This window comes from Carassius carassius, chromosome 13 (genome assembly GCF_963082965.1).
Source record: "Carassius carassius chromosome 13, fCarCar2.1, whole genome shotgun sequence".
NCBI classification, from domain to species: Eukaryota; Metazoa; Chordata; class Actinopteri; order Cypriniformes; family Cyprinidae; genus Carassius; species Carassius carassius.
The window spans coordinates 4,934,395-4,957,518 of record NC_081767.1 but is presented as its reverse complement, the minus strand read 5'-3'; the positions used below and the strand labels follow the sequence as shown (position 1 = coordinate 4,957,518).

The following is a 23,124-nucleotide window of genomic DNA, read 5'->3' as shown; positions in this document are numbered from 1 at the left end:
ATAAATAAAATTGTTAAAAGATTTGTGATATAATGACACCTACAAATAATGTTTTATTTAAGATTAAAATTTGGCAGTGTCAGCCAGCTGGCTAATTCTCAACTGCAGTCCTTTGGCAAGATGTTTAAAAACCTTTAAAATAACAAAAGAAATAACAACAATCAATCAGCACAATAACTCAATACCATTTTAGCAATTAGCTATGTGTGCACACAAAGCGATAACATACAACCCTTAACAGATAAGATGCAAGCCTGCTGGAAAACAGCACATTAGATGCAATTCTGAGTTAATAAAATAATAGCAAACACCTAAATTGTATAACAACACTATATATATATATATATATATTTAAAAAAAACATTCCAGACAATTAATAAAATTTGTAAAAGCATGAAGAGAATTATATCACATAAAAATAAATGAAGATACAGGTAGTTCACTGAAGATTTGGTGTTGAGGTACTGGAGAATTTTCATTATTTGACGTAAATAGCAAGGATATGGTTCTGAACATAATAGATGAAAATGTCTTTTGAGAAGTTTATACATGTGTATGCTGCTAATACTGATACAAATGATCACTACTGACATCCAGAGACTAATTGTTCAGTGGTGATCAATGAATGGATGTTTTAAACACACTACTTTTCACTTCAACAGTTTGAGTAGATGGTTTCGTCGGGGAGATCATATTGGAGTGCGTATACAGGGTTAATGTTACAGGTTTTCTCATCATTTGGCTTTGATTGGAGCTGCTCGCTTTTCACTGCACTTGCAGACATGTTGGCATAAATGTTCTTATCTTGGTTTGTTTCCTGAAATGCAATGATAAATGAGCTGTGAACATCTATTGTGATAGTTGTATGATAATTCTCAAATAGGCACAATACAAAAAATCTAATTGTGATGAGTGGGGCGGGGCTGAGAGACGTGGGAACAGGAGCGAGGCCGGTGGAGTGATTGGAGATGAGCGACACCTGCTCCACCCACCGGTCTCGAGTCCCACGGAGGAGATGGAAGGATATAAAACTGGAGTGACGACAGCGACGGACGAGAGAGGACCAGGCCTGGGTTTTAGTTTGTGTTTGCTTTTTATTTGTGCACGTCAGTCGTCCGTGAGGGGCTGACGTGCTGTTTTGTCATTAATTTGTCATTATTAAATCTTATTTGATTGTCCGCCGGTTCCAGCCTCCTTCTTCCCGATGATTATGGAGTTTTATTGTTACACTAATATATATAACTTCATGAAGAACATACTGTAGCGTGGCAGAAATCATACTTACACTCTTGATTGCCTCTTTACACCTGCATAACCAAAAAAGAAAACATTATCTCAAATAATGTATAAAATATATAATAAAAAATGTAAAATCTAGCAAGATCCTACCTTCTGTAAATCATAACAATAGTCATTGCAAGAAGTGCAAATATAAGCAGTGATAAAGCTGCCAAAATTGAGAGAAAAGCAGTGAAGGATATGCCTGCAAAAACAAAGGAGCAGTATTAAAGATTTTGTTGTATACTATCTCTCTCTCTCTCTCTCTCTCACTTCCGGTGTGACTGCTGAGCGAGGGTGTGAGTGAAAATCGCTTTCTCTCTTTTTCCGCTTATTTCTTATTTTTGTTGTCTGTTTTGTCATGTGTTTTAGTTATTTGGAGGGTCGTGTGCTGTCCGTCAGTCGGAGGCATGGCAGCCCAACAAACACAGGTGTTGAATACACTCACGAGACGCCACTGAATTAAGGTGGCGTCAGCTGTGAGCATTGAGGCATGTTGTTTGGCCGTTGGAGAGTTAGTTGGACATTCTAGCGTTTTATCCGCATCTAGAATGAACAATGCGACAGTAGTTTTCCTAGATAGTTGGTTGAGTTGGTTGAGCAGGGAATGGTCATTGATGGGGAATTTATTTCAGTTCTACCACTTTCTAAGCCAGCAAAAAAGGTAATCATTTCTAATGTACCACCTTTTGTCAGTGATGTGATTCTAACGCAAGCGATGTTGCGGTATGGCAAACTGGTGTCACCGATAAAGAAGATCCCAATCAGTAGCGAATCGCCGTTATTGAAGCATATCATTTCATTTAGGCGCTTCGCATACATGATAATTCTGGATGACGCCGATTTAGATTTAACTTTGAATTTTCGAATTGAGGATTTTAGTTATTCGATATTTGTCACGACTGGTCAAGCCAAATGCTTTGGATGTGGATTTAAGGGTCATTTAATTCGGAATTGCCTAAACAAAAATGTTGAGGGTGAAAAAAGTAATGAAGTTGTACAGGGTAAGGAAAACGATGGAAAATAATTTAATGTGGAATGTTCGGTACAGGTGGAGAAGGTGGTAGATCGTTCAGTAGAAATAGAGGCTGGAATAGCTTAATCTCAGATTGAGCAAGCAGATCCAATTCCTAAGAATTTACCCACAAGTAGTGTTTTAAGTGTTTCTGATAGGGTGGGTTAGCCTTCAGAAAGCAAAAAAGGTTCAAATGGTGAAGGTTTTCAAATCAGTGTAATGGCTAAAGAAGCACAGTTGACACGAGAACAAGAGCAGTTTTCCTTTAAGACACTGCAAAAAAGAAAGATGAAAAATAAAGTGCTAGATGTAAAAATCAGTAAGACAACTGAACTACAAGATGAGGATATTCAAGATACGGGAAGTGACACTGATTCGTCTGAATGCAGTGAGGTTTTTTCTCAGGGTGAATTTAATGTTTGGAGTTATGATCTTGAGGACATTAAGTTGTTTCTCAGGTCAACAAAAAATAAACGAGGTGTAAAAGTGCAAGGATATTTTCATGATTTGAAACAATTTGTGGGCCGAGCAAAGAGTTGGATGGCCAGTGATTCATTTACCAATAAAGAAGCGTATAGATTGAAGAAAATAGTGAGAAACATAAATATCGCTCATAACAATGATGTTGTATAAGTGTAAGAAAAGGAATATTTTTCCTGTCGGTATGTCGTATTGTTTTTTTTTCTCCTTCGTTGCCTTCATTATGAATGAAATTCATATTGCATCTATGAATATTAATGGGGCAAAAAATCTGAAAAAAAAGAGCACACATTTTTGAGGAGATTGAGAAGAAAAATATAGACATAACTTTTTTACAGGAAACTCATAGTAGTGTGGGGAATGAGGTTGACTGGATGAAGGAATTTAGTGGATTATCCATTCTAAGTCATAATTCAAATATAAGTGGTGGGGTGGCAGCTTTATTAAATAAAAAGTTTAAACCAACTTCGTATGATGTAGATGAAGTTGTGAAAGGCAGACTGTTAAAAGTTAGAGCTTCTTATGAAAATGTTGTGTTTGTTTTTATTTGTGTTTATATTCCAACGGCACCTATAGAACGATTTTTTTGGATACTCTTTGTGCAACACTAAAAGATTGCGGTTCTGAAGATTTTCTCTTTTTGGGTGGTGATTTTAATTATACTGAGTTGGATATGGACAGAAATCATGTTGAACCACATATGGCCTCACGTAAGAGGTTAATTCATTTGATTGAGAAATATGATTTATGAGACATTAGGAGAATGAAAAATGGTTATGAAAAACAATACACATGGGCCCACATGCGTGATAATTACATATCACTGGCAAGATTAGATAGATTTTATGTATTTAAACATCATTCGAATTTATTTAACAAATGCTTTATCATGCCTTTGTCTTTTACTGACCATAGTATGGTAAGTTGTAAGTTTATTTTAAATTCAGTAAAACCTAAAAGTGCTTATTGGCATTTTAACACAAGTCTTTTAAATGATAAATTATTTATTGAATCTTTTAAATTTTTTGGGAAATCTTTTTAAGAAACAAAAATGTATTTTAAATCCTTACAGCAATGGTGGGATTATGGAAAGGTACAGATAAAGCAATTCACACAACAATATACTCAAAATGTTACAAAACAATTTAATTGTTCTGTAGAGTTTCGTGAAAAACAATTAATAGATTTACAAAAGTTGTATCAGTCCTCGGGTGATAGTAATATTTTGGAAACTTGTTTTAGGAAAAAAGCTGAACTTAAAGAGCTATTAGAGTTTAAGGCACAAGGTGCTTTAATTCGTGCAAATTTTTTAAACATTGATCAGATGGATGCACCTTCCATGTATTTCTTTGGTCATGAGAAGAAAAATGGGCAGAAACGTTTAATTCATGCCCTATGTTCTGAGGATGGCAATTTGTTATATAATCCCAGACGGATTTGTGATGTAGCAATGAGTTTTTATGAATCCCTGTACAAAAGTGAACTTAAGCCGGAAAATAAAGGAAAATTTCCTTTTCTAGAGGATTTACCAAAGATCTCAGAGGAGTCCAGTGAAGAACTGGAATATAGCCTAACCCTGGGAGAGCTGTATAAGTCACTCCATGAGTCTGGGAAAGCTCCAGGTATAGATTGGCTTCCAGTGGACTTTCTGAAGGTTTTCTGGTCAGATTTAGGAGCTGACCTGCTAAAGGTATTCAACGATAGTTTGCTGAAGGGTGGGCTGCCGTTGAGTTGCCGAAGGACAGTAGTTACTCTCCTTCTGAAAAAGGGGGATCTTTCGGAGATCAAGAACTGGAGGCCGGTATCGCTTCTGTGCAGTGATTATAAATTGCTTTCTAAAACTTTGGCTAAGAGAATGACTAAGGTAATGACACAGGTGATCCATTCTGATCAATCTTACTGTATACCTGGTAGGTCAATATTTGACAATATTTCTCTTATTAGAGATGTTATACAGGTTTCCAAATTATTTAATATCAATTGACCGGGAGGTTCGGACGCGGCCGGCTGCCCCCAATGCCAGCCCCGCTGCCCACATGCCTCTCACAAAGATGGGGCCAACTGACGATCCGGAAGCGTTCCTGGAGTTGTTTGAGAGGATGGCCGAGGCATGTGGGTGGCCATCGGACAGCTGGCCGGTCCGGGTGATCCCGCTGCTGTTAGGAGAGGCCCAGAAGGCAGCCCAACAACTGCCCGTTCCGAACCTCCTGGTTTATGCCGACCTAAAAAGAGCTATTCTCCAAAGGGTTGGCCTCAGCCCCGAGCAACATCGTCAGCGCTTCCGGTCGTTGGATCTGGCCGAAGCGGGCCGGCCCTTTGTCTTGGCCCAGCAGCTCCGGGACACGTGCCGCAAATGGCTGTTGGCCGGAGGAAGCGATGCCAAGAGTATCATCAACACGGTGGTACTGGAGCAGTTTGTCTCCCGAAAAAGACTTCTCAGTGGGTCCCGTGCCACCGGCCGGCGTCGCTGGATCTGGCCATCCAACTGGCGGAGGACCAGCTGGCGGCGTGTTCCGGGGTCGGCGAACCCCTTCCATCTATCTCTCTCTCTCTCTCTCTCTTCCCCCACCCCAAAACCTGTTCCTTCTCCTAGGACCCGATTCGTGGGGCCACTGAGGGCCGCGCCACGTTGGAGGATGGGGACGGAGCTGGCAGCCGGGTTGCGGGGCCCTGCCCGGGGAACGGGGTCGCCGTGCTGGGAAGGGGCCAAAAGCATTATATGGAGGTGGCCGTTAGTCCGCGCCTCCTGCACCCGCTAATTTTGGGAACCAATTGGCCAGGCTTCAAACAATTATTGGGGTGTTTAACAGTGGGTGCCTCTGGGAATAAGAGTTGGCAGGACGGGGGAGCGAGCGCTCAGGTGGGAGAATCTGTGCCAGGATCCAGTAGGATGGCTCCAGGGGAAATGAGCAGCTTGCCGAGGCTGAACCTTTCCAGTTGCGATGAATTTCCCCTGGAACAGTCCCAGGATGAAACCCTCAAACATGCGTTTGAACAGGTCCGGTCCATCGATGGACAGGTCCTCCATCCTGACCGCGTGCTCTCCTATCCGTATTTTGCCATTATTAAAGACCGGTTGTATCGAGTGACCCACGACACTCAAACAAAGGAGGATACAGCCCAATTGTTAGTACCTCGGAGCCGTCGGGAAATGCTATTCCAGGCGGCGCATTGTAATCCTATAGCAGGGCATTTGGGAATGACAGCGACACTAAATAGCCTAATGACCCATGTTTTTTGGCCGGGCAGGCTGCAGGCCGGATGGCTGGTTCTCGTGGCAGTGATTGGCGTAGGGAATCTGTATTTAAGCCGCCCTAGAACCGGCAGAGACCGAGAGAGCTGAGGACTCGTGGGAGGAAGCAGCAGACGTGCGGGAGAGACCGTAAACCAGAAAGCCGTGAACCGTATTGAGTGACGTTTTAATATATGCGCATGTGGCGCGACTTTGTTTCTTTTGAGTTAATAAAAATTTCCCACGAGTCTCAGAACGCCGACTCCGTTCTCCTTCCTTCTCAGCCAACTTTGAACCTGAAAACTTCACAATATATATATAAAAGCGGACCTGGACAACTAGGGGTCATATGATGCGATTAAAATTTTTCCTTTCTCTTTGGAGTGTCACATGCTCTTGGATCATAAAGAAGATCTGTAAAGTTGCAAAGACTAAAGTCTCAAATCCAAAGAGATATTTTTTATAAAAGTTAAGACTTAACCACACCCCACTAAAATGGCTCATTCTAACATGCCCCCACATGTCTATGTCACTGTCTGGGAAGATTTGTATTACGCCGCCTAAATGTTCACGCAAAGAAAGAAGGCTTAACTGTTAATCTAACATCTCGCTGTAATGTTGTTGCCGTGCCGCCATGTTTTGGAAATGCTGTGTGTTTCATTGTAAAAGTGAAACTACTTTGTTTGGCCTTCCAAAAGAGGATGCTATTCGCTTTGTAATGCCGAGAGCTGATCCGTGCAGGTCGCTGAAGAAATACATCAACTTTGTGTTGTGAATCACCGGATTGACATTCACCATGGACAAAGTGGAGTCGAGCCAGTCATTATAAACCGTAATTATGTCCCCACTGGATGCAACAAATGCTTAATTTGTAATGGGATTTATTGGTTTTGTCTCATCGTGCCAGGAGATGGTTTTACAGTATGATAAGGGGCGTTAACAATTCCTGTTTGTTGCTGCGCGTGTCTTGAGTTTGAGGTACGTCACATTATTTTTTAAAACAGTATATCCAGCTATAGACAGGCCCTAAAACTGCCAGGGCCGAGCAAATCCACAAACTCATTGAGAATAAGCAAAATAATCCAAGGTTTTTATTTAGCACAGTGGCTAGATTAACAAATAACCAGACGCCACCCGATTCAAATATTTCATAAACGTTTGATAGTACTGACTTTTTTCGACTTTAATAGTAATGAATTTCTACTTATCACTGCATCTAAACCAACAACATATTTATTAGATCCTGTACCTAGTAAATTACTGAAAGAGCTGTTACCTGTAGGCCGAGGAACCTTTTCTCAAAATTATTAACTATCTTTAAGTCACATCCGAAAACCATCCAGTTGGTGGTTATTAAGCCTCTTATTAAAAAAAACACAACTAGATCCTAGTGAACTGGAAAATTATAGGCCCATTTCAAATCTTCTATATATGTCTAAAATTTTAGAAAAAAGTCTTCATTTCATGACCTCTAGACTGGACTATTGTAATGCACTTCTAGGTGGTTGTCCAGCATCTTCAATAAACAAGCTACAGATAGTCCAAAATGCAGTGGCAAGAGTCCTTACCAGGTCAAGAAAATATTATATTAGCCCAATTTTACCGTCTCTGCACTGGCTACCTGTTACGTTCCGTATCAGTTACAAATGATTATTTATTACCTATAAGGCCCTTAATGGGTTAGCTTTGCATACCAAACTAGCCTTCACCACGCTACAATCCATCACGCTCCCTAAGGTCACAAAACGCTGTTCTTTTGGTAGTTCCTAGGATAGCACTGAAGTCCACTAAAGGAGGTAGAGCTTTTTGCATTTGCCTCCCAAACTCTGCAATAGCCCTCCTGATAATGTTTGGGGTTCAGACACACTCTCTCTGTTTAAATCTTGATTAAAAACACATCTCTTTCGCCAAGCATTCAAATAATGCATCTCATAATTTGTGACTGCAGTTGTATCTGATCAAATGCACATTATTATTCTTTAGCTTGGGTTAAACTAATTCATTTTATTTGGTTGGAACAGCAGCTACGCTAATTATGTCTATTTGTTTCTCTGTTTTGCCACGGTTCACTAGTAAGCACAAAGTTAGCAAAGACTTGTTAATGGCATCTCATTCTGGCGAAATATCTGTCCTCCTCCTTCTCTATCTCAGTTCCTCTTTCTATAGGATCATAGTCTTTTACTTACTTATCTTGATAGTGCTTTTTGAGGACAGCCTTAAACCGACTTAAATCTAAAATAAAATGTTACTGACCATCACAAGTTCATTTGGGTGGTAACAGGTCTGAGAACAGTTTTGTATTCACTGGTGTTCCTCAGGGCCCGATATTAAGCCCTTTAATATTTGTATCACCACTTGGACATCTCTTGCCTCCATTATCATTTTACAGTTATTATTGTTATTTAATGATCCAGATTTTATCCCACATAGACTGCTTTTGTGCTCACGATGTGAATTTAAGAAATGGGTCTAGTGATCATAAAAATAAAAACTGTTAAAATTAACAATTTTGGGGTGAACAAGAAACTAATTGTTCAGAGATCTAAACTTACTGAAAAAGTGTTCTGATTCAAGACTTGGGCCAAAATGATTGAGAAAAACTGAAGTGTAACAATGGTGAAACTCTATAGTTTCAAGCACAGACTGACCTAGGACAGTGATCTGTAAGTTTGTGGAGTTCATTGCACCGTATAGATTCTTTGCCTCACAAATATATTCCCCAGTGTTATCACGGGAAGCGGTGAAGGAAAGCACACGTGAGATGCCCTGTTCTTCTTCTACACCTGCTCTCTTCATGAACCACCTGTGGACCGCAGGAGGGTTGGCTTTACTTTGACAGGTGAGGGTCACATTATCACCAAGCCAGACCAAGCCTGTCAGAGAGATCCATGTTTCCTTCGGAGGATCTGGGGCAGGAAAAAAAGAAACAGAGTGTGTAGGCTATTTTCAAAACAAACAACAATAAAAAGAAAAAAGCTACAAACTGTGTTGAGTTAAAATCTCACACTCCACACTGAGGATGACCATCTTGTGGCTGAGCAAGGGTCTGTCCTCTCTGTGTAGATTTTGAATAGAAACACAGTTTACTTTCAGCTCATGATGGTGTAACAATGGGATGAAATTCAAGATGGCAGAAACACTCTGAGTCCCATCAGTGTTCATCTGTGTCTTCTGTGTTACGTCACCACCTGATACAGGATCCCAGATTACATTTGGAGGGTGACTGGGGCAGGGAGCTGGAACAGTGCAGGTCAGATTCACCTCCTCACCCTCCCTGAGCACCGGCACAGTCACAGCTGGTTCAGCCAAGGAATCTACCAGAATATTGAGAGGAGAACGTAGTAATGGTATTCATTTATAGAAATCTTTTTTACAATCAGTCTTAACATTCTCTTAACTGAAAGTGAAGTTGTCACAGATGTTTTAACTTTATTGCATGTCTGCAGTATAACCAAAATCAAAAGTTTTTTAGTTATTGTTTGTTGTAATTTTTTTTAATCATGATATATATAAACTTAAAATTGTGAGAAAATGGCCAGATTTTTTAAAATCCTGTGCTAACAAGCTTCCATATTTTAAGATATATATTGCAGCAGAAGGTAAGAATTTAGTGGAGAGTGGGGATGGTTGAAACATGTTTTGCATGTCCTTCAGATTCTCAGAGGCATTTTTTTATTGGAAAGCCAAAAGTTTTATACAATAAAGCCACATCTTTCAGCTACTCACCCAAACTGCTGTAACATGTGTAATAATATACAATATATAATATACAATAACTCTAAAAATAGACAAAGTCAAATGTTGCAGCTAACCCCATAATAGGGACGGCTGCAACAGTCCACAGAGGCAGTTGTCACATTCATTAAAATGTAATAAAAATCATTCTTAAATATAATTTTGCTATTTTTTATCTCATTTTATTTGTTTACAGACAGGGTCTTAAATAAGTTAAACTGGCTGTATAAAAACAAAGAATAGTACATGGAGAAATAAAAAATCAAGTAACATCCATGTTTTGATTAATTACATTTGGTTAATTAATTACATGTATTACAATACAGTTGAACTACAAAATATCAATTTAATCAAAATCAAGACACAAAAAAATCATAATAGTCTTCTGTGAAAGTTTACTGAGCTGGGGTCAGTTGAATAAACATAGCCACTATGTTAAGAGTGTGTCTTTAAGTGCTTATTTGACTAACAGTGAACCAAGTGGTTATCAGTCTTACTTTTCAGATTCGAATTAGACAAATATACAATTTTATGAAACTGACTTTATAAGTAAGTGTGTGTGTGCATGTGATGTGTGTGTGTGTGTGTGTGTGTGTGTGTGTGTGTGTGTATGTGTGTGTGTGTGTGTGTGTGTTTGGGAGACAGAGAGGGTGGGAGAAAAGGAAATTAGTCCACATAAGACTCCTATTTAAAAACCTTTTTACTTAAACATGTAGAGATACCTTACTAATGAAAAGGGTTCTTTATTAATACATAAAACTATAATTGTGTAATGCTATGGCAATCTTTTACATCAATGACAGATGTGCTAAAACTTTTTGTAGAAGGAATGGTCCCATGTACAGTAGCTGATTTTTCTCCAGGAGGAATGAGGGGCTAATTGAGCATGTGCAGTATGAATATCAATATAAGTGATGAAGTGTGCTTGATGGCTGACAAGAGAGAGAGTACAGGGCACCTTGTCGCAAAAATTTTTATTAATGAGGGTCATAAAAATACCAATCTCCCCACCCTCCCTCCCTCCCTACTGGACACCTGTTTGGACACCGGTTTGGACACCTGTTCCTGAACAGCCCCCACTCATCTAAGGGACCATCTGTTTATCCATCCCAATGATCTGAAGGAATTTATGATTGTTGGGGAATGTGCGGTTTTTTTTGGGGGGGGGGGGCTTTGAAAACTGTTCAAAAACTATGTGCTTTAAACTAAAATGTGAAACGTTGTAAGATTAATAAATGGGATAAGGGAAGTTTTTATTAAAGCTTTTACATACAGAACACATTTCAAGAAAAACATTAAAACATACAGGAAATAGAAACAGTTTTTTTTTTCAGAAATGAGTAAAAACAGGTCAAGGTATGTATTTAAGTGTTGTTAAAACAATTTAGAAACTAGATAGTTTGTTACTAGTTAAATAAAAAGAAAAGTAGGGTACTGACCATCTATCTAAAACAAACAAACAAAAAAGTATCAGATACGTTTGTTAAACAGTACATGACAGTCAAAATCTTGTCATTACAATTTAACAATTATTTAGAGTTGTTACCAGTTAGAAAAGAAAAATAGCGACTTACAGTATTTTAAAACAAAAAAGTATCCTTCCAGGTATGTTCGTTAAACAATACGGTAGTTTTCCAGTGTTAAGATTTTTCAAAGTTAAAGTTTGTAACCAGTTAAAAAAGAAAATAAATGTTGACTTACAGTATCTTACCGTGATCTAAACAAAAAAGTATCAGTTCGAAAATTAAGCAATAAGATACTTGTCAGAATCTATGTTGTACTCTACCGTTAGCTACAATTTTAAAAAGCTAGTTTTGTCACAAGTTAAACAAAAGAAATTGACCTGACCAACTTATGCTGATACATCCTCCACACACGCTGCTGTCAAAACTCAAAATGTTTACGTCTGATCCCACTCAAACCACACCCACTAACACTAGAGACCACAAAGATAGATTTAAATGTATGTTAAAAGAATTAAAGTAATGTTTTTAATAAATCAACATTATTTCTTAATTGGTGAAAACATTCTACCTGTTTTTAACATTAGACCATCATTTTTTTACATTAAAATTAGGTTACACAAAATTCCTTCTAAACGATCACCCCTCACCTCTTAGCCACAGGAAAAATGTTGTTTGGTTTTATTTATTTTAGATTAGTTCACATTTAATTCAGTAATTCCTTTATTTACTCTTTGGTTTTTGTCAAGCTTAAGACTTCTGGCTTCCTATATAACCCAGAATTTTTTTTTTTCACTTTAAAAATTAGGTTACACAAGTTTCTTCTAAACAATCACCTCTAAATGTTGTTTATTTTATTTTATTTAGTTACACACACTTAAAATAGTAGCTTTATTCATTTAATCTGTCTATTATTTTTGTCAATCTTAACTTCTAGCATGCTATATCAGTTAAAACATACGTATGGGCAAACAAATATCTAACGGGAATGAAAGTGGTAAAATCAAGACAGGATTTTCTTGCCATAAGACTTGTTATCAGTTAAAATAGAGGTAGACTTTTACAATATTACATGAAAGGCTAAATATTTCAAAAGGTTGTAAAACATCTAAAGGTTTTTCTGGGGTTGTAACTCATTTGCAGGCTAATGAGTTTTGATGGATCTTGCATTGTGAACTTTGCTTTTGTGTGTCAGCTAAAGTCCAGTGGTTAAAAACAGATCATGTTCAGTGATCAAAGGGTATCAATTTAAACTATTTTATGACAAGTGTGAACTTTGCTAAAGTTTAGCCAAAAGATCAATGACTGGTCAAAAGGATGTGAAACCTCTTGAACCTTTTTTAATGACAGAATTTACATAGGGGCATCGGGTGGATTGTTAGATAAAGTTCTTGAAGATAATATATAGAGCTGGTGAATGTGATTTCACAGATGTTCAGGATGAGATTAGAATTAGATCGGGTCAAAGGGGGGAGGGTGATTGTTTTTAACAAGGCGGTCTATGCTGTAGGAAGATGTTTTATTTTTGTTGATTTATTTTCTTTAGTAACATTTATTTATTTTTATTCACGCCACGCCAAGCCTCAACATAAACATATACTGCATATGCAAACAAGTACACAAAAACAAACATACAATCACAAACACACACACACACACACACACACACACAACATAAACATACATGCAAACAAACAAACACACACATACAATTGCAAACATACAGACTTACAAACAAACAAACAAACAACAAACACAAATATACACCCAAACTCAAACAAGTACACAAATAAAGAAAGGTACAAATAAAAACATACATGCAAAAACAAACACTCATACATACACACACAAACATACACAGAAGATATAAACATGCACACAAACATACAAATGCAAACATACAGACTAGAGGTGCTAACATGACAGTAAAGACTAGGAGACAAAGCATAAGGCCTAACAATTACAATTGGGGGGGGGGGGGATAAGATGAGAATGGTGAAACCGCAGTAAACAAATTAAAAAAGAAAAGTCATGGAAACATAAAGCATAAGGTTATGAAAAATGTTACTGTTTATATCTCACAACGACACAGTAGCGCCATTAAACTTGACGGTAGATGAACGTTCAATATATAATGTTTGATATAGAATGCGGCTCTGATGTGACCTATCTCTGTAATAAACATTCGCATTTGCTAACTAACTATTGGAATTTATGATGTTAAAACATATTGCTATACATGAGGACAAAAACCGCTTACCGTACGTTTTCATAAAAAGAAGAACAAAATATTAAGACGTGTTTGCTGGATCAGACCTAAAAGACAGATGTCTAAAACACTAGTATTGGTGTGGACAGAATTAAAAAGACACAAATCATCACACCATTCACTTGAAATGCCTTATCAGAGTCTTGTTAGAATAGTTTGAAGTGAAATAGTTGCATAGCTAACAGAAAAACACAAATACTTTTAATATAATTTCATGCTTGGTTTGTGGTATCGTGTTATTCCCCAATTTGTAGACAGGCCAAAAAGATGACCAAAAAGATATATAATTTGTTTAGTCTTAAGCAGGAACTCGTAGAACGACTGCCATTTCACTGATCAATAAAAATACATTCTTTTGCTGTAGTTCTTTTGAGAGTTTAACCCTTTAACCCTAATTACAGAATAATGCAATATCCGAAAATTATCAGACAAGAGTGAATGTAAAACACCAGATTTACAGTTTTTAACAATCGCTATGACAGTTTTTTCAATACATTTAACAAGTTTCCTAAACTCTTAACGCACCAACACACCTAAAACACGGTTAAACGGTTAATTTCATGCTCAAAATCACACATTTTAAACTAAACCCCAAAACTAATTTTCAAAATACAATAATAAACTAACACAATACACTATGTCTAACAAAACACTGCAAACATGTTTCAAAATCAAATAATTATTCAAAAAACTAACACACGTTCTCTTCCAACAGGAACATTTAGTCAATCATAACACAATGACAAAAAAATCATCAGCTGAAATTACAGAAACTGCATTATTTTATGTGTCATGTCTGCCCTTATACAATAGACAGTATATTGTATTGATCATAGATTGTGTTTTGCACTGTAGTTTCTTTTGAAGCCTCTCTACATTTTTGTTTTGTTGGGTTTAGTAAATGCATGCATTTTGTTTCTTTTGCTGCAGAAATTCAATACAAAAAAATTAATGACCATCTCAGAGTAGCTTTATAAAATGTACAGTTTGTGTAAAAAAATAAAATAAAATACAGACACAGAATTGCTGCAGTAAAGGCTTTATTTGCGATAAATAAATTTGTCATTTATTTATAGTTTATGTCATTATGTGAAAATACAAAATTTACAGAACAGAAAAAGCCACATTAGAATAAAAAGTAAATAAATAAATGTGGTCTAATCTGCCCAAACTTCTACGTTTGTAAGTTAGTTGTAAGTTAGTCTTAGAACATGATGTTATCTGTTCTGACATACAATGTGAAAGCATTTTAAAATTTGACTGTAAAATTACATTGTTTTGGTCTTGGTTGAGCTTGTCTGTAAAAGAATTTCAAGCATTTTAAATGTGTGTTAACTGTATGCATTTTGTATCAAAGCAACAAGAAATGTGTTAATTGCATAGCCTACAAAGACGGATGTTGTGCTAACTGTGTTAAGAGTTAAGGAAACTTGTTAAAGGTATTGAAAAAACTGTCATAGCAACTACATGCCATGTAACTCTCATTAGAGTATTAGTATGCTCAAGAATATGCTCAATAAGTTGACGTATTTGCAAAGACACTTACAGCCAGTTTATCTGTGACCATCAAAATAAAGTGTTGGCATATATTTACAGTAGTAGACATACTAATACTCTAATGACTGCTAGATGATATATAGTTGCAGAGTTACTTATCAACATCTGTCTAAAGGGTACAATCAAAATAATCAAACTGATATATTACAATAAAAATTGTTCAAAGCAAATGTGTCAAATTACACATTCCTCTGATCTGATATTTGATCTTATGGCTGTTTGAAAGAATTTTTTTTTAATTATTATTATTACTTATAACTGCTCTTTGACCGCTTTAAGTAAAGTAGCATCAGAAAAATGGCAAGATATGAGACTTATAATACATTATTACTATGAGAAACTATGAGAAATATAATCCATTGTAAAAGTGGATGCAACTTGTTCATTGTGTTATAAATCATCATACTCTTAAAAGCTATAACCACAAATAAGTAAATATTATAATATATTTAAAAAAAGATTCTTATGAATATTTATGAGATGATACAATGTATTATAAGTTTTGTTTTATAATGCATTTTGAATTCATTATAATGCCTTAAGAATACCCTTATGATGTATTATAAATACGGGCTTCATAGAATGTGTTACGGAAAAGTCTTTCATTCACTATATTTACATCTCTCCCGGGACAACTGTGTGCAGTTGTGAATCCCCTATGAAAGCTAAAAACTGACCTTTTAAACAATTTTAAACAGCAAGGTTGAAATTTACACATATTTTAAACGTAGTTAAAATCTTACACGTCTGCATCAGTGAGATATCAATGTCATCACAAACCGTCAGATGCATCAGCTTGGGGTGATCAGATGGACTAAATATTTTATTGTTTGTTATATCAATTATTTGTTAAATCATTGTAAAAATTTGGACTGCTTCTAATCCTTGTTTTAAAGCATCATGATTTTAGGTTTGAAAGATAAAACAAAAAGTACATCAACAAAAGGTACATCATTGTTCAATCATACTACTTTCCATCATCTTATAGAGATACCCTGTGTGATGCTAAACCTTTTTATTTGTACCTAAATGTTTTTTATGAGACCAAAGTTGAAATGTTTAACTGTAGGGTTGTTTGAAATGTTTAACTGTAGGGTTGTTTTAGTGTATGTGTGTGTGTGTGTGTGTGTGTGTGTGTGTGTGTGTGTGTGTGTGTGTGTGTGTGTGTGTGTGTGTGTGTGTGTGTGTGTGTGTGTGTGTGTGTGTGTGTGTGTGTGTGTGTGTGTGTGTGTGTGTGTGTGTGTGTGTGTGTGTGTGTGTGTGTGTGTGTGTGTGTGTGTGTGTGTGTGTGTGTGTGTGTGTGTGTGTGTGTGTGTGTGTGTGTGTGTGTGTGTGTGTGTGTGTGTGTGTGTGTGTGTGTGTGTGTGTGTGTGTGTGTGTGTGTGTGTGTGTGTGTGTGTGTGTGTGTGTGTGTGTGTGTGTGTGTGTGTGTGTGTGTGTTTTTTGAGGGGAAGTCGTGGCCTAATGGTTAGAGAGTCGGACTCCCAATCGAAAGGTTGTGAGTTCGAGTCCCTGGCTGGCAGGAATTGTGGGTGGGGGGAATTGCATGTACAGTTCTCTCTCCACCTTCAATACCACGACTTAGGTGCCCTTGAGCAAGGCATCGAACCCCCAACTGCTCCCCGGGCGCCGCAGCATAAATGCTGCCCACTGCTCCGGGTGTGTGCTCACAGTGTGTGTGTGTGTGTGTTCACTGCTCTGTGTGTGTGCATTTCGGATGGGTTAAATGCAGAGCACAAATTCTGAGTATGGGTCACCATACTTGGCTGAATGTCACGTCACTTTCACTTTTCACTCACTTTTCACTTTATGTGAGTATTTGTGCTTTATTAAACTATTTTTAACCATATTGTACTTTACACATATTTAACACGTCTGTATCAGTAAGATATTTGTCAAAAACCATCAGACACATCAGCTTGGGGATGATAAGTAGGACTTATAGATTATTTTATTATTTCAACTGTCCATTATTTGATCACATCTTAGTAAAATAAACCTATATAGACCAGATATTTTATTTTAATAAAATAAAACATTATACTGTGCAAAATAAATATGCTGTGGATAACAATACTGTTTTAAAGTGAGAAAGAATCTGTTGTAAAGATGCTCTCCATCATCTTGTAGAGACCTAATGTGAGGCTAAAAGTTTTTATTTGTAAACGTTTTGTATGCGACACCATAAAAGTTGAAATGTTTAAGTGCAGGGGTTGTTTAATTGTGCGTGTGTATGTTTCATTTTTTTTTAGTGTTTGTGCACGTTTGCGTGTATGTGTGTATGTTTGCGTTTGCATGCATGTCAGTCGATATCTTTTTGCTTGTGGTTTTGCTGTATGTTTGTATTTGTGTGTATGCATGTTTGTATATGTTTGTGTATACATGTTTGTGGTTGTATATGTCTGTGTTTCTGTGTATGTTTGTGTGTGTGTGTGTGTATGTGTGTGAGTGTTTGTTTTTGCGTGTATGTTTGTGCTTGTACATTAGTTTGTCTGTTTGTGTACTTTTTGTTTTAGTTTGGGTGTATATTTGTGTTTGTTTGTTTGTCTGTCAGTTTTAGTCTGTATGTTTGCATTTGTGTTTGTTTGCATGTATGCTTATGTTGTGTGTGTGTGTGTGTGTGTGTGTGTGTGTTTAGTTAGTTAGTTAGTTAGTTAGTTAGTAGTACTTTATTGTTCAGCCTAAGCTGAAAATTGATCTTTGGTCTCGCCATACAATCACAATTAATTAACAATACACAACATCCAATGAATACATCTAGCCATACACAACATCCCCAATAACAAAATTAAAATATACATTCCTACCTCTTATGCAAAAGACTTATTGCATTTGGTACGAAGGTTTGTTTATATATTGCTTTCATTGCTTTTGGTGTTCTGTAACGACGACGTGATGGTAATAATTCAAAAACATGATTCAAGGGGTGTGTTGTGTCTCTCGTTATAATCAAAGCTTTTCTCTGAACAGCAATTTGGTATAAATGAGCGACTGACTTTTGCTTTAATCCCTTAATTTTCCCAGCTACTCTTATAATTCTGTCTAATTTAACTTTATTCACAGAAGTAACTCGTCCGAACCACACAGTTATATTATACCCTAAAACACTCTCAAGTATACCTGTATAAACTCTTTGCAACACAGCTTTGCTCACACAAAATTCTTTCAGTTTCCTTAGCAAGAATAGCCTTTGATTTGCTTTCTTACAAATAAGAGCCACATTATCAGAGAAGTTCAAGTCTATCCTGATTCCTAAATACTCACAATTTCAACAGTTTGATCACATAACATTATTTCTGTTAGAGGCTCTGAATGATTAAAAATCAACTCTTTTGTTTTACTTACATTTATCAATAAAGAACTTTCTTCACACCATTTTTCTAGTTTCAAAACCTGCTCCTCGTACTCAAGATGTACACAGTCTTTCCATAAAAGTGCCACAAGTGCCATATCATCTGCATATTTATATAGTTTGTAATTCTCATGCTGCACTCTTATACCACTTAAACAGAAGATAAAAGGGGTGACAGGATGCATCCTTGGGGTGCCCCCGTGTTTAAGGATATAATATCTGATTTGAACTCCCGAGCACAAACTCGCTATGGTCGATTTGTTAAAAAATTCTTTATCCAATGAACTATTCCCCCATACACACCTAGAACCAGTAGACGTTCCAAGAGTAAATGTATCTGCATGGTTTTAAAGGCAGAGGTGTAATCTATAAAAAGAACACGCACATAAGCCTTTGCTTGTTGTAAATGGCTAGCAATTGTATCGACCAAAGTAAGCATTGCGTCCTCTGTTCCTCTTTGCGATTTATATGCAAATTGCAGTACATCTAATTGTTCTGATATGTATGGTTTTAGATGATAACTAACTACCCTTTCCATGCGTTTAGCTAGTATTGAGGTTAAAGCCACAGGACGAAAGTCCTCTAGATCATTTGCTCTCACTTTTTTCGGAAGGGGTCGTATAAATGATAACTTCCACATACTTGGTATCATATGTAAGTCTAATAAAACCTGAAATAATTTTGTTATGGGGGCAGTTAGTTCATTTATACATATCTTTAAAACTCTGCCCTTAAGTCCATCTGGACCCGGCGCTTTATAGGGCTTAATGCATTTAGGGCTTTATAGGGCTTAATGCAGTGTGTATCAGTCTCTCCTCTCTTCCTTCTCTGCAAATGTCTTCACAGCTAAAACATCCTAATAACACAACAAAGTTAGCATGCCAGCAGCCATATCACCCTGGAGCCCAAGACCGGTTTCCCACTGAAGCTAAGCAGGGCTGAGCTTGGTCAGTACCTGGATGGGAGACCTCCTGAGAAAACTAGGTTGCTGCTGGAAGAGGTGCTAGTGAGGCCAGCAGGGGGTGCTCACCCTGTGGTCTGTGTGGGTCCTAGCGCCCCAGTGTAGTGATGGGGACACTATACTGTCAACAAGCACCGTCCTTCGGATGAGACGTTAAACCGAGGTCCTGACTCTCTGTGGTCATTAAAAATCCCAGGATGTCTTTCGAAAAGAGTAGAGGTGTGACCTCGGCATCCTGGCTAAAATTCGCCCATTGGCCTCTGACCATCATGGCCTCCTAACAATCCCCATATCTGCTGATTGGCTTCATCACTCTGTCTCCTCTCCACCAGTAAGCTGGTGTGTGGTGGGCGTTCTGGCGCACTATGGCTGCCGTCGCATCATCCAGGTGGATGCTGCACACTGGTGGTGGATGAGGAGATACACCCAGAATATGTAAAGCGCTTTGAGTGCCTAGAAAAGCGCTATATAAATGTAATGAATTATTATTATTATTATTAACAGCTGTTGTGACGCTCGGACACTCTTCAAGACTTTCTATTCTCTTCTTAATCCGCCGCCACCACCTCCTTCATCGACTCTTACAGCGGACGACTTTGCAGTTTTCTTCACAAATAAGACAAGATCCATCAGCGACCAATTCTCCACACCGCAGACTGAGGACAACTTCACAATGACCGACGCACACTCTTTCTCCTCCTTCTCCCCACTCTCAGAGATGGACGTCTCCAAACTTCTCCTGTCCAATCATCCTACTACTTGTCCACTTGATCCGATCCCCACTCACCTCCTTCAAGCGATCTCTTCTTCAGTCATACCTTTGCTTACTCACGTTATCAACTCCTCTCTTCACTCTGGAACATTTCCCTCAGCATTCAAGCAGGCTCGGGTAAGCCCACTGCTCATGAAACCATCTCTAAATCCAGCCCTTCTTGAAAACTACAGACCGGTATCCCTTCTTCCATTCATTGCAAAGACACTTGAGCGAGCTGTGTTCAACCAGTTTTCTATGTTCCTTGTACAGAACAACCTCCTGGACAGCAACCAATCTGGCTTCAAAAGTGGCCACTCAACTGAGACTGCTCTGCTCTCGGTTACTGAAGCCCTGCGACTAGCAAGAGCAGCTTCAAAATCCTCGGTACTCATCTTACTGGACCTTTCTGCTGCTTTTGACACTGTTAATCACCAGATTCTCCTGTCCACCCTCAGAAAGATGGGCATCTCTGGAACAGCACTCCTGTGGGTTAAGTCCTACCTCTCTGACAGATCCTTCAGTGTGTCTTGGAGGGGTGATGTTTCAAAGTCACACCACCTTGCTACTGGGGTTCCTCAAGGCTCAGTACTTGGACCAATTCTCTTCTCAATCTACATGACATCATTAGGATCTGTCATTCAGAAGCATGGCTTTTCTTATCACTGCTACGCTGATGACACCCAACTCTACCTCTCATTCCAACCAGATGACCCGATGGTAGCTGCTCGCATTTCAGCCTGTCTGAGTGACATCTCTAGCTGGATGAATGACAATCACCTTCAGCTTAACATTACGAAGACAGAACTCCTGGTGATTCCAGCTAACCCATTGCTTCATCACAACTTCTCTATACAGCTGGGCTCATCAACCATTACTCCTTCGAGGACAGCTATAAACCTAGGAGTTGTGATGGATCATCAGTTAAGCTTCACAGACCACATTGCTACAACTACCCGGTCCTGCAGGTTTGCCTTATACAACATTAGGAAGATTAGACCCTTCCTGTCAGAGAAAGCAACCCAACTTCTTGTCCAAGCTCTTGTTCTCTCCAGACTGGACTATTGTAATGCTCTCCTGGCGGGCCTTCCTGCATGTACTGTCAAGCCTCTGCAATTGATCCAGAATGCAGCAGCGAGGGTTGTCTTCAATGAGCCAAAAAAAGCTCACGTTACTCCTCTCCTCATCAGGTTACACTGGCTACCAGTAGCTGCTCGCATCAAATTCAAGGTACTGATGCTAGCCTACAAGACGACCACTGGCACGGCACCAACTTACCTAAACTCATTGGTTAAATCTTATGTGCCCTCCAGAAGTTTGCGCTCTGCAAGTGATAGACACCTTGTGGTACCATCCCAAAGAAGTTCAAAATCACTCTCAAGGACCTTTTCCTGGACTGTGCCCAGCTGGTGGAATGACCTCCCAATCTCAATTCGTACAGCTGAGTCTTTACTCATTTTCAAGAAACGGCTAAAGACTCATCTTTTTCGCCTGCACTTAACCAACTAACACTAGCACTTTTTCTTTTCTTGTCTTTTAATAAAAAAAAATAAATAAAAAAAACAACCTACCTATGCGTTCTATACTAGACTAACTGAGACTTGTCATGGCACTTGTATACTGTTGTTGTTCCCTTGTTGACCTGATTGCTTCTATTGTTCTCATTTGTAAGTCACTTTGGATAAAAGCGTCTGCTAAATTATTAAATGTAAATGTAAATGTAAATTTAAGGGACCTTCTAATTTGGTCCCCTGTCAACCGAATGGGCGGCCCCACTGGATTTTATTCCAGTTGTTGGCTGCATCATATCTTCCATAAAACAAATTCAAATCATTAACCCATTTAAAACCATCAGTCCCTATAGTGATATCATTATTTACGTTTCTTGAGTCACGCCCCATCATCTTATTCAAGCCTTGCCAAGCACTCCTTACATCTTGATTCGCTAACTGATCATCTACCTTATGTTTGAAATCAATTTTTGCTTTCTGTATCATAGCTCTCAGTTCCTTCCTTTTCATTTTAAACCCCTCATGATAATTTTCACGAAATGCCCAATTCTTTTCATTAAGGAGTTTCTTTAAATCTTTAGAGAGCCATGGCTTATTATTTGAGTAGATTAGTGTCAAAAACTTGTGATTATATGTTTGTGTGTGTGTACTTGTTTGCATTTCCAGTGTTTGTTGGTGTTTGTTTGCATGTATGCTTGCATGTACTTATGTTGTGTGTGTGTTTGGGATTGTATGTTTGTGTGTGTGTACTTGTTTGCATTTGCAGTGTATGTTTGTGTTGAAGCTTACAAAATCTAGGTGTGAATAAAAAAAAAATTACTAAAAGAAACTAAAAGCTTTCTGAAAACACCTGTTAGCTTGCAGTTTAGTGATCTCCACTTCAATATTCTATTCTCCGAACATTGTAATTCATCAGGTGTTTATTTACACGAGAGAGAGAGAGAAAAAGAAAGGAGAGGCTGTGCACATATGGATTACCTCCGTTTTGTCGCATTTCTCTATTAACAGTGAAGCTGTGGCTTTAATTCCTTTAGAAACAATGATGTTACCAGCTCCTTGTTGAAAAAGATAATGTAGCTCTTGAGCGATTAAGCTATTCATAGTTTATAAAAAATATGCGGGGCAGTGCTAAAAAGTTTGTTCCTGAATGTCTGATTGCACACAAAGCGTGTGACTGATGTGTGTGTGTGAGATACAGAAGACAGTGCATTAGTTTAGAACTCTTCTTTTCATTTTATTTTTAAAAAGTAGAGAGTGCATTAATTTGTGCAATGATAACCTACCATCAATGTTAAGATGTTATATATATATATATATATATATATATATATATATATATATATATATATATATTAATAGGAGTACATTACAATTACAATATAATTTATAAGAATGAGTAAAACAAGCAGAATGTTGTACCTGGTGGAGAGTGCCCATTGTAAACATTAAACATATGCCATTACCTATATTGTACTGTGGAATAGTAATGGGGGCCCTTCATATTGCAGAGGTCAACTGCG

At 37.9% G+C, this 23,124-nt stretch overlaps 1 protein-coding gene across 2 annotated transcripts in view; it reads right to left on the bottom strand.

The window, feature by feature from the left end:
• The window catches only part of LOC132155550 (myelin-associated glycoprotein-like), a 55,667-nt gene that overhangs the window by 29,375 nt on the left and 3,168 nt on the right, over positions 1-23,124 (bottom strand). Inside the window, exons 4-8 of one of the 2 annotated variants that reach the window (XM_059564326.1) lie at positions 9,011-9,319; positions 8,654-8,911; positions 1,390-1,483; positions 1,286-1,307; positions 384-817 (exon numbers count right to left, since the gene is read on the bottom strand). In XM_059564326.1, the coding sequence (XP_059420309.1) occupies positions 656-817; positions 1,286-1,307; positions 1,390-1,483; positions 8,654-8,911; positions 9,011-9,319 (845 nt within the window). In that variant the 3' untranslated portion in view covers positions 384-655. Of the gene's footprint in view, positions 1-383; positions 818-1,285; positions 1,308-1,389; positions 1,484-8,653; positions 8,912-9,010; positions 9,320-23,124 lie in introns of those variants that run through there. The other variant, XM_059564327.1, reaches the window with a different exon arrangement.